The sequence below is a fragment of the Trachurus trachurus genome (assembly GCF_905171665.1).
Source record: "Trachurus trachurus genome assembly, chromosome: 4".
In the NCBI taxonomy this organism is placed as follows: Eukaryota; Metazoa; Chordata; class Actinopteri; order Carangiformes; family Carangidae; genus Trachurus; species Trachurus trachurus.
The window spans coordinates 22,379,785-22,391,264 of NC_139898.1; the positions used below are offsets into that span (position 1 = coordinate 22,379,785).

General features: G+C 42.2%; 1 protein-coding gene across 1 annotated transcript; it reads left to right on the plus strand.

The window, feature by feature from the left end:
* Positions 1–2,884: 2,884 nt before the first annotated feature.
* slc35e1 (solute carrier family 35 member E1) lies at positions 2,885–10,898 on the plus strand. Its single transcript, XM_083970225.1, has 6 exons — positions 2,885–3,225; positions 4,500–4,570; positions 7,844–7,981; positions 8,769–8,894; positions 9,423–9,668; positions 10,624–10,898. The coding sequence occupies exons 1-6, from the start codon at positions 2,898–2,900 to the stop codon at positions 10,855–10,857; spliced, it is 1,143 nt and encodes a 380-aa protein (XP_083826351.1). The 5' UTR covers positions 2,885–2,897; the 3' UTR covers positions 10,858–10,898.
* Positions 10,899–11,480: the final 582 nt, after the last annotated feature.

Below are 11,480 nucleotides of genomic sequence, written 5' to 3' on the forward strand. Positions count from 1 at the left end.
GAAGAGATTTGCTACTTAGTCCCTTCAGTGGACGTGTTGATATGTGTTAATAAAAAAAACATTAAGGAACTGTGATTGTTTGTGTTCGGTAGGAATATTTTCATGAATCTAACTGAAATATGTTCTTGCAGTGCTGGATCTGCATGCATCATTCAATTCCCAGGAACTTTTGAAAACATCATGGCTCTTTCATATGATTTCTCCTCTATAAATGTAATTTATGGGTTAAATGATAATAGCAATATTTTTGCCTAAGAGGTGATACATTTGTCCCAATCAGATCATCTCAGTTATGAGTTTTGTGTTTTCTCTCTGGGTGTGTGTGTGTGTGTGTGTGCATGTGCGTCTCATGTGATAAACTGAATACCTTTTTAGGATTTGACAAAATGGGTAATTTGATTTACATTGATTGAACATATTGTTATGGGCATTTTATATACAAAGGAATTGCCTTGAAATAAAAAGCTTTTTATTTAAATGCATTCTGACAGGATTTACTCAAGTATGAACGTATCATAAATTCTGTTGAAATATTAATGGTAGTTGCTAAAAGTTTTCAATCACTGTTTAACTCTTTCAGACCTGCCTGTGCCCCGACAAAAATCTGCTATAAAACCAGTTTTCGCTATTAAAAATATGTGAACTTGAAACAGAGTTTCGGCAAAGGACATTTTGAAGTTTAATATTATTACAAAATAATGCAAGACTATATACAGTGTGTTTCAAGGTAGATAGGTAGAGAAGATATTTGGTTATTTCACTCTTTCCTGGTATATTTTCATATAGCCTATAGTCATTTATGATTAGTAATTCCCTGGTGTAGTTTTAAAGGAGGCAGGATTTGTTTTGAAAACAAGCCTACAGCTCCCGGTATCTTTGACCAATCAAATCTATTTCTGATTGGTTGAAGGGCCGGCCTTACTCTGTCCTAACAAATCGGGAGGACAGATTAGGGCAAGCCTCTCAACCAATCAGGAACGCCCCCGACCAAAATAGATTTGATTGTTCAAAGATACTGGGAGCTGTATGTTTTTCAGGCTGCTGCACACAGAGACATAGAGAAACACTGTAATAAACACACAGACCTTTCTTTACTGATAGGAAAAAGTCCATATTTTGTTTTAAAATCAAATCCTGCCTACCCCAGCACCCACTACCATTTTAAAAGAAAGGTTAAAGGGATAGTTGAACATTTTTGCAAATTGGTCCATTGCCATAACCCCTATAGTATTAGGAGTAGGTTGGTTAAGTTATTTTTAGAACGGCGGAGCAGAGCCGCGAGCTGCTCAGAGCTACGCCACGGAGGCTCATGGGATTTCTGGGTTTCCCTCATCAAAGTCATCAAATAAACAATCCAACAACTCCAAAATGCTCTCGTGGACAAGTTGTGACCTGCACATTCACCACGCTATGAGATAATAACGGAACCTTACGAGACAGAGTTGTTTTCGAGGTAAATTCATGCAAAACGGGGCAGGTTTTTCAGAAAGCAGTCTCTGCATTTGCCTCGAAAACAACTCTGTCTCGTAACGTTCTGTTATTATCTCATAGCGTGGTGAATGTGCAGGTCACAACTTGTCCACGAGAGCGTTTTGGAGTTGTTGGATTGTGTATTTGATGAGTTTGATGAGGGAAACCAAGAAATCCCATGCAGCTCTGCTCCGCTGTTCTAAAAATAGCTTACACCGACAATTAAAGCAGAAGTTTGGCTAACTTTCTGTCAGCCGATGGAGTTAGCAGTCCCCGCCCTCGTCCCTACGTCACCACATTCACGCGCATCCCTTGGCTGCACACACAGAGAGGATGGCCCCTTTATGCCGTTCTCTCTCTTCTTATTGGATAAAGGTTGTAGGGTACAAGGAAAGTTTTCTCCTCGGCTTACAGCAGAGCAGAGTGACTGACAGACCCGTGTTTCAGACCAAACACTCTGTATAAGTGATTGCTGTCGGAAGATATAACTATTTAAAGGAGCATTATCGCAAATACAGCAGTAATAGCATAAAATAAGATGAAATATGCAAAAGATGGGTCGGGGGGAGCCATAACTAAATGTACAAAAAAAAATCGCCAACAGTATAGTGTCCGTGGGGCAAATGCAGCGTTTGTCTTTGTTATGATCCAAGCCGGCCCGGCGCTTGCTGCGTTAAAATGCACTCGGAACTCGCAAATCCGACCCCCGAACCGGACAAATATGCAACAGTAAGTAATGTAGCAGTGTTAGGCTGCTCACAGTCACTGAATCGCTGGTAGAACACTTTGTCTCCACGTCCCTGTGTCTTTCTTTAGCTGTCCTCTCAGCGTTATTAAGGAGGAGGAAGTTGCAGAACTGTTGTTGTCGTTGTTGTGGTTGTGCGCGACGTAGAGCTGCCGCTTCCACTAGCGAGTTTTCTTTTTCCCGCGATTGCACGTTCATTCAGCCTGGTGAGGGAGGAGGAGGGGGGAGGAGGGGAGGAGGAGGGGGGAGGGGGAGGACTAAAGGAGGCTGCTCTCTCTCTCTGACAGCTGCCCACTTGTTTATATCTGATAAGCTCCGCCTGGCTCCATCTAGTGGCCGAATTAAGGATTTGGATTTGCGATAATACTCCTTTAAGACTTAGCCTATATTAACACAAATATTCCACTTACTTCTGCTTTAAAGGTAATCTACTGCTAAAACTATAGGGATTATGGCAATGGACCAATTTGCCAAAATGTTCAAGTACTATCCCTTTAACTACAGTTCCATTTTATGAACGGGGTGTACGCTCTTATTCTGAAGCGTAACCGGAAGCCGTGCGCTTCATTCGTAACGTTGTTGTCGGCAGCAGTTTGACGGTAACTTGAGCAGCGCTGCCCTCCCCCGGCGGAGCCCGACAACACACACACATTATCGGTGACTCGTCACTCCGCGCTGGAAGATGGCTGCGGTGGAGCGGACCCCGGTCAGGGAAGGGATCCGGATAGCTTCGCTGTGTGCGTGCTGGTACACGGTCAGCTCGGGGGGCAACATCGTCAACAAAATCATCCTGAACGGATTCCCGTACCCGGTCACCGTCTCTCTGTTTCACATCATCTCCATTGTCGTCTTCCTGCCGCCGTTGCTGCGGGCATGGGGAGTCCCCAAAACAGAACTGCCGGGCAGGTACTACCGCTGGTACATCCTGCCTTTAGCCTTTGGGAAATACTTCGCGTCCGTGTCGGCTCACTTCAGCATATGGAAAGTTCCGGTTTCGTACGCGCACACGGGTGAGTACAGACCGGTACAGACCAGTACACCGGATTTGTGTTCGCCTTTTTCTGTGTGTTTTTTTGTTTTTTGAGTGAGTGAGTGAGGCCACCCGGAGCGTGTCCGCCGTCAGCTGATGTTAGCTTCGTGGCTAATGCTAACGTTACATACATCCATGCTAACGTTACTCAAACCGTTACCGTTAACTCACTGGGTAACGATGACGTAGCGCAGGACGTGAACGGGACAGGTTAATTAACTCACCTCGGGTCACTAACTAACTAGCCACTAATTAGCCCCATTTTGAGCTCCCCAATTAAGACTAAAAGGGACCGGCGTCTGTGAGCTAGCTTAGCCAACTTAATTAACACTGGTAAGAGGCAGCAGCTACGGCAGGGGGGAGGGTCCATGACTGAACCTGCTCTGTGTGTTGCAGTGTGAGTGTGTGTGCTGCTCCAAGTTTCACATAAATAATCAGCTCCTCCTGCACTAATTGATTTTTCTCTTTAAATCCCCATGTGAACTGATATTAAGTTACCTTTAGCGAAATTCAATAACATAACCAGCAGCATGCCTTACATGACATCAAGTTTGCAATGCTGGAAGATTTTTCTTTGTATACAATTTTCAAGCAACAGTAAAGTCTGCACTAGCCCAGTGTTTGTGCATAAAATAATTTTGACCCTTTTATTTTAGTATTATCTTTATCTAATAAGCACAGTGCCTAGGGTAACCTAACCTTTGCTTAGACCTCAGTTGTTGGACCACTTTAAAGAAACATGGTGGTCTTTACCACATTTAGAGCCATTGATGTACTTCTAGACAGTGTCCTTAAATACCATCTCCAGTCAAGTAGAAGAGCCCAGAAATAAAACAAGGGTCCTTCTTTAGATGATGGTTTTCAACATTACTGGGTCTGGTTCTTTTATAATAAAACACACAAGTTGAAGTCAGCCTATAGATCATAGTCATCTTACGTCACTTTGAACAGGCATAAATGTAACATGGGAAAATGTGAGTGAAGGTTAAATGTGTCTGTCTTGTAAATATGTGTAACCAGAGAATCTAATTCTTTTTTTTTATTGTACGTGACTCACCTGAGTAAACGTCAGCAAATTAAGGGTGCAACACGACAGGGACATGTGACGATCAGAGTGAGACAAGTTGTGGGCTTGGCTCTGACGTGTTTTGAAATCCAAACTTCAACTCCACTTGCTGTTCTTGCATATTTATGAATGGAAAAGACAACAAACTAACTGACCCACTCCTGTTTTCTTATCTGTTTCTTTCACAGTCAAAGCCACAATGCCAATATGGGTTGTGCTGTTATCAAGAATTATCATGAAAGAGAAGCAGACCACAAAGGTGAGTTAAGTTCCACGCAGCAAACACAATGCACAACGCCCGCTCTGTTTCAAGCCGTCTCTCATGTGTGTTCGAGACTCACTCAGCAGTGGTGATGTGGCACAGGCACAGCACTGCGGCTCTACTGCAGCTCATGTTACGGCCATCTGCGGGGGCTTTTGTCCCTGAACCCGATGAGGCGCTCAGTGGGAGTGGGGAGGTCAGGGAGGGAAACTTTTAACTTGTAATTTCACAAACTAGCAACATTTACCTAGAAAAATAAATCACAGGAAACGACTTGCATTCCTATTTCTTTCATAGTATCATCATGGTAGGCGGCATGCAGGTGGTTGGGCGCTTTCTGAGTTGTATGAGAACTATTGGAGGTGTCATGTCCTATTTTCTTGCTCAGCAAGCAGTCTAATGGTTTTAGAGGAGGACTCACCTGAGGTACTTTGACACATTCTCATCAACATTAGGGGGAAAAAGCTGTGACAGGAATTTGCACTAGATGGACTGGTAAATCAGAGTAAACGAGTATATCCTGGCGAGTGTGTAACTACAAAGCCAGGTTGTAACAGCATCAGGCTGAACTTTTTCATGACTGAAACAAAACTACAACTCAAGTGGTGTCACGATAATATGCAAATCCACTCACATGTACAGTGGTCTCTCCATCTAGAGCTACACGTGAAAGTTAGGCTATAGCCTACTCTAATGCTTGTTTGCTCTGTCGATGGATCGTTTGTTCCTTTTACTCAAATTTTGACAACAAAGAGATGTCTTGTCTAGTTCTGTTCATCCATTACTCCACTTATCTAAAACATATTCAGCGTACTGTCACAGATGACTAAGAAAATCAACAAATATTCATAGTTGAGAGGCTGAAAGAAAGGAATAGTTTGACTTCTGTGTGAAAATGTCTTAAACAAGTGATTGATTATGAAAGCTGTCAGCTATTTTTCTTTTTTTTTTATAGCTTTAACAAAACCCTAACCCCTAAAATCTACTTCTAGTTGAGTAGTCTTATCTGTGAGCAGAACAGGCTTCACTGTCTCGCTCCTCTTAGGATAAAATCAGCGTTGGAAGCCCAGGAGCTCGACTGTGGCGGAGGTAACAGGTTTTGACATCTCTTGAATGCAGCTTCATTTTTCCTCCTCCTGGTGGAACATTTTACAGTCAGGGTTGGCCAAGTATGAATGAGGAGACTTCTTGAGTCTAACATCAGCTTGTCATGTTTACTTTGCAGCCAGCAGTTCAGCGTTCAGACAGACTGAGTCCACAGACCGAGGGGGACGGGACGTAGGTGTTGACGACGTGTTAGTTAAAGTGCAGAGATCCTGTTTGAGCAGTAGCCAGGCGGCACTGTACTGTACTGAGAAACCTGAAGTCGTATGAAACACTTCAGCACATCTTTACAGACTGAATAAGCACCTTGTTATAATTATTAATATTAATTTAGTGTTAACTCTTAACTCTACTCAACACTAACTAAAATAAATGCCAAACATTGCAGGGTGTAAACAGCCAGTACCCAATTCTTACAGTACAAGTTTCCAGCTTCAAAGATGAGAGAGGCTGAAATTTAGAACTTCCTATCGGTATAAGACCTACACATCATGTTTTATTGATTAAACACAATATTAACTGCGAGGAAATTTATATTTGCAATTAAGTGATGCCCCAACTTGTCCATCGTCATCGATCCTCTGCAAAGCGATGGCAAACAAAACCAGCAGCAATCCTCACATGTGAAGGTTTAGGATTTTACGTGACGTAACTGAGTAAATAACTTTCCTTCAACCAACCAGTTGATTAATTGACTAATGTTGTATACTGCAGTTCTTCAGTGCATAAAAGTACATTTTTATGGCAGAACAGTTGTGCCGACCTGCTCTATCACTTCTGTCGTGAATGGGAACCATAAAAATAAAACCAGATTTGACATTAGGTATTTGTAATGTAATGGGCAGTGTGTGTGACTGAAATGTGTTTCTGTGGTCTTGCATCTTTTCCTGCTGAGCGCTGAAAGCCTCCAGGATGAATTTTTAAAAAATAATTCAGGACACCTGAAATGGGACAGAAATCTAGGCCTCAGCCAAAATAGACAATGACTCGTCTCCTAATGTTCAGGGTGACAAAGAAGAACCAGCAACTTACCTGCAGTCGGTGTATTGGTTAACAGTTTAGGGTGTGCACAGATGATGATGATATTGTTGCCTCTTCAACAGGAGTTGTGTTTGAATAGTTAAAAGTTGCTCTGCTTCCTATTCCTGCTTCCTGGCTGTGTAACCATCAAACAAAAGCAACAGACAGCTGGTTTAAAGGGCTAGTTTTTGTTTAGAGTCAGTAAAGTCACACATCTGTCTGCAGAAACATTCATGACTTAATTTTTTCCATCAGGACCAATTTCTGGCCAAAACAAGTTCCCAGTCTGGTTCTCATGTCGCTGCTCTTTTACAGCTGCTGCTTTTCTTTTGTTTTACTACTGAGTTCCTTGTTCTTCCCATAACTTTGCTCCGCACCTCTTTAATTGTATAAAACTGTGGGCTGTTTGATCGTCAAACGACCAGTAGGTGTTCAGCAGCGTAGTGTTTTCTCAGTTTCACTCCGAGTGGTTCAGTTGATTTAGGGATTGAGAGGACGAGTGTGTGGGTGGACAACGTGGGTTTCTCAACAACTGCATGTCTCTATAATCTCTCATGGTCCAACATTTCTAATATGCAAATAAGTGTTACTGTAAATGTTATGATAGTTTCATCCTGCAAGGTGTTGCTGTCCAAGATAAAAGGGTTAGTAATAAATAGCATATAATGAATATTGTCATTATTCATTATTGACTACTACGGCTACAAATAGTTCATTAGTTAGCTGACTGTGTAATTGAGTAATTGTTTAAGCAAAATTTCCATCTTCTTTTATAAATGGTAATAAACTTGACATATTGAAACTTAGTATTATTGGTTGATTTGTGTATTATTTTCATATTTTCTGTGTTTCTGTGTATCACTTTACTGTGATATAAAATGAAGAAAAGCAGCAAAGCCTATACTATATAATAAGAAGCTTCAGACAGGGTTTATTTCAACGTTCGGCTTGGAAACTGACTTTTGAAAAAAAAACTCTCACATCAAGACCATTGCCAATTATTTTTCTGCAGTTTTTAGCACAATAACTCCAGGTCCCTCCGCTGCACTAGATATAAATCTACAGACGTGTTTGTGTGTTTTCTCTCCTGACTGTGTCTCTGTCTCCGTCTGGTCCTTGTTGTTGTTGTTGTTGTTGTTGTTGTAGGTGTACGTATCGCTCATCCCCATCATCGGTGGAGTGCTGCTGGCCACAGTCACTGAGCTGTCCTTTGATGTCTCAGGATTAATCAGCGCTCTGGCCGCCACGCTCTGCTTCTCTCTGCAGAACATCTTCTCCAAAAAGGTAAAATCCTCCTCATGCTGCTCTGTGCCACTTTATCCCCTGTGTGGAGCGAGAGGCAGGGCGGTGGGCTGTAAATTTTTTTTAAAAAGCTAATTTTTGGTGTGTTTTGTTTGTTTATTTTTTTTGTGAAACACCTGAAACCGACGTCCTGCTGCTTGCGATGACTTTGATTCTACAGTCTAGAGAAATGACTCGCATCCATGATCTTATTTCTACTATATAACATTAATTTGAGTGACCACGTGGAACATTTTCAAGTCGTCTTCTGACTTTAATATGGTGTAACAGATAAGTCACATGCTGGTCACGATGGTTGGTCACTCTCACAGTATGTAAAAGATTCAGGCAGCTGGTAATTGAGTAGTGGGACTTTTTAAGTCTTAATTAGCCCAATAAGTGAAAAAATTAAGATATTTTGAACTCCTCTAAAGCTTTACTGCCACATTTAGTATGCTGAAGGTAGAGTCGAACTGCTAAACGGTGAATTCAGGTGGTTTCTGCTGTTTTCTCTTCTGCCAACTGGCCTTAAGCAGCCTTTGAAACTTCGAAACAGCGTGATAAGATTTTTTAAAAGAATCGTCCATGTCTTAAAGTCCAGGTTCGATGTAATTCTTCTGGCACTAAAACCGACTTTTATTGAGTTCACAGGGACGGGAGGTTTGTGTCTGGTTTTTTAAAGGGCAGGTGGAGTGGTTAAAGCTAAACGTTGTTGTTATTTCTCCCTTGCTAGTGCAGCTGTGACTCCGTTGTGAGTTTCTTATTTCTAATCAGTGTTTTTACAACCAAGGTGCTGCGTGACACACGGATCCACCACCTGAGGCTTCTCAACATCCTGGGCTTTAATGCCGTGATCTTCATGCTGCCCACTTGGGTTCTGGTGGATCTCTCTGTGTTTCTTGTCAATGGAGACCTGGTGAGTTGCAATAAGAGCTCTGACATTTGCATTGTCATTTACAATAGAAGTTTGTTCCATGACAATAAATTAATCATGTTGTTCAATTAAATTATAGCAGGGATACTGTGTTAGAGTTTAGGAACCATAAATGATTATACAATGCTGTAGTTATTTACATCTAATTTAAAAGTTCAAGTACCTCACACTATAGATTCAGTATGGTAATTTAACACAATTCAGGGATAGAAACTGAAAGACTTGCAACGTTTAGGGCTTGTTGTCTTACAATGACCCTGATTTCATTGTTTGTGTTAGGGCTGAGACTAAAAATTGAACTCTATATAACTCTACAAAATGTCAAAAAAGGTGAAAACGTCTCTGAAAATTTACAGAATTCAGTGTTTTTCAATTTGTTTATTTCATCTCAACAAAAAAAAATATCCAAAGGCCAGGGTCAGAAACCAGCTACATTTGGCTTTATTTAAAATACTGAACCTAAACATACAGTAACCTCCCTGTATCTTTTTTTTTTCTCCTCCCTCTCAGTCGGAGGCGTCAGAATGGACCGGTACCTTCGTCCTCCTGCTCATCAGCGGCTTCTGCAACTTTGCCCAGAACGTCATCGCCTTCAGCGTGCTCAACCTCGTCAGCCCGCTCAGCTACGCCGTGGCCAACGCCACCAAGAGGATCATGGTCATCAGCATCTCGCTGCTGATGCTGCGCAACCCGGTCACGATGACCAACGTCATGGGTATGATGACGGCCATCGTCGGGGTCTTCCTCTACAACAAGGTGAGTGCCTTTGTGAGTACCACAAGCGATTTCAGTTATTATTACTCTACACTACACGACTCTACTACACACTACACTATGTCTGTATGACTGTGATAAGTTTTTTCACTCATTTCATTTCATTTATTTGTTTATTTGTAATGGGACTCTGCATATTCATGAACATACAAAAAATAATTTGTTGTAAATATGCCTGATTTAGCTCAAGAGCTCATTTCCATCTGTAGTCTCATGGTCCACAAATAAAATTACAGTAAGACAAAAGCAAAACATATGATAGTACAAAAACAATATATCACACAATGGTTGCATCAAGTAACAAAAAGCTGTCCACCTGGCCATGTGCATTTGTTTATAAGGAAGCCGGCGAAAATCAATACATGGAGCGGTGGATAACGTTATATAACACATGCGATGTTGCAAGTAACGTGTATATTTGTGTAGTCTTAACCGTCATAAACAAAAGATTATGCGGTGCTGCAGAGACGAGAGCTGGGACACCGAGGCGGCGGCGGCCAGGTGCAAGGTTGGTTGTCAGCCAGGAGACGCCAGGTGGAAGACGGAGAGCTTCTATTCTCACTCGTAACAAGTCACAAGACATGTACGGTAGTTAAAGACATGTAGTTAACTATCACAATTACTCCGGAGCTTTTGACTTCAGGTGAAAACGTAAAACGGGAAAATCCTGCTTAGTTCCTCTTTAAAGTGCATTCAAGTTCAAGCTTCTCTATTTACACTGTAGCAGTTATTTTTCCTAAACTACAAACTACTGAAATGTTATCTTTCCATATCAGACACACGTTGATGTGTTATTACACATTATTTATCCTCCTCCTGTGGAAATTCACCCTCTTCATCGATCCACCCCAAGCTATTTCAGATCAGTGCCAGATGACCAACTTCCTAAGACACCCGGTCATTTAAAAACCCATTCACCCTTCTCCTCTGCCAACAGGCCAAGTTCGACTCAAACAGGCAGAAGAAGCTGCTGCCGAGTTCAAAGGAGGACCTGTCCTTTGACAACCCGGCGCTGGAGAAGCTCCAGGCCAACGGGTCAGTGCCTTTCTCCCACGGCTCCGAGCAGCAGCAGCAGCAGAACTGGAACAACGTGCTGACCGACCACTTCCAGTACAGCCGGCAGACGTACACGACAAACTACAGCGGCAGCAACCACCAGTACGTGGTGTAAAGGAGGAGGAGTCTGGGTCGCTGTCATAGACATTACCGTGTTGTAGCCGCCCGAGACCTCTCCCACGCTCCTCCCTGTCTCACAGCTTCGTGATGCGTCATTTGCTTATTTATTTCTTTGGTACGAACTGTGTCGGGCCGGACAAACGGGGGAAAAAACAAAACTCACATTCGAAAGGATTAAGCCATGTTATCCAGACAGAGAAATCTGCCGCAGCAGGTGTCGATCAGTGATGTACGACGGTACGCCTCACTGTCTGAGAAATGTGAGTTTTGGGGTTTTTTCCACAACCAGCCATACATAGTTATGTTCACTTTCAGAGGAAAGGATGTCAGCTGTAATCATGTACTGGGAATGTGCACCCAAATGAGAGTATGCCACCACGTTACGTTTCTAACAGTCACAGTTCAGAGGAAGGTCTAAACAGTTTTGGTTTCATGTTCAGCTTTCTCATTTTTCTTCATGGGAGGAGAAACTGATTGTGCAAATTGTCCCTGGGAAAATAAATCATCTTCCACTGCTCAGAAACTTGGGGAAGATGGAATCACCTAAAAAAAAAAAAAAGGGGGGTTGGGAAATTTGTGTTTTTGTAGATTTTTACTCTGTAGAGCGATGTCAGTCAG

What these genes read in the sequence shown, in the direction of transcription:
- slc35e1 (XM_083970225.1), top strand. Translation starts at nt 2,898, where the DNA reads ATGGCTGCGGTGGAGCGGACCCCGGTCAGGGAAGGGATCCGGATAGCT. An exon ending in AGAACATCTTCTCCAAAAAG is followed by an intron (nt 7,982 to 8,768) that starts GTAAAATCCTCC and finishes TTTACAACCAAG; the next exon opens with GTGCTGCGTGACACACGGAT. An exon ending in TTCTTGTCAATGGAGACCTG is followed by an intron (nt 8,895 to 9,422) that starts GTGAGTTGCAAT and finishes CCTCCCTCTCAG; the next exon opens with TCGGAGGCGTCAGAATGGAC.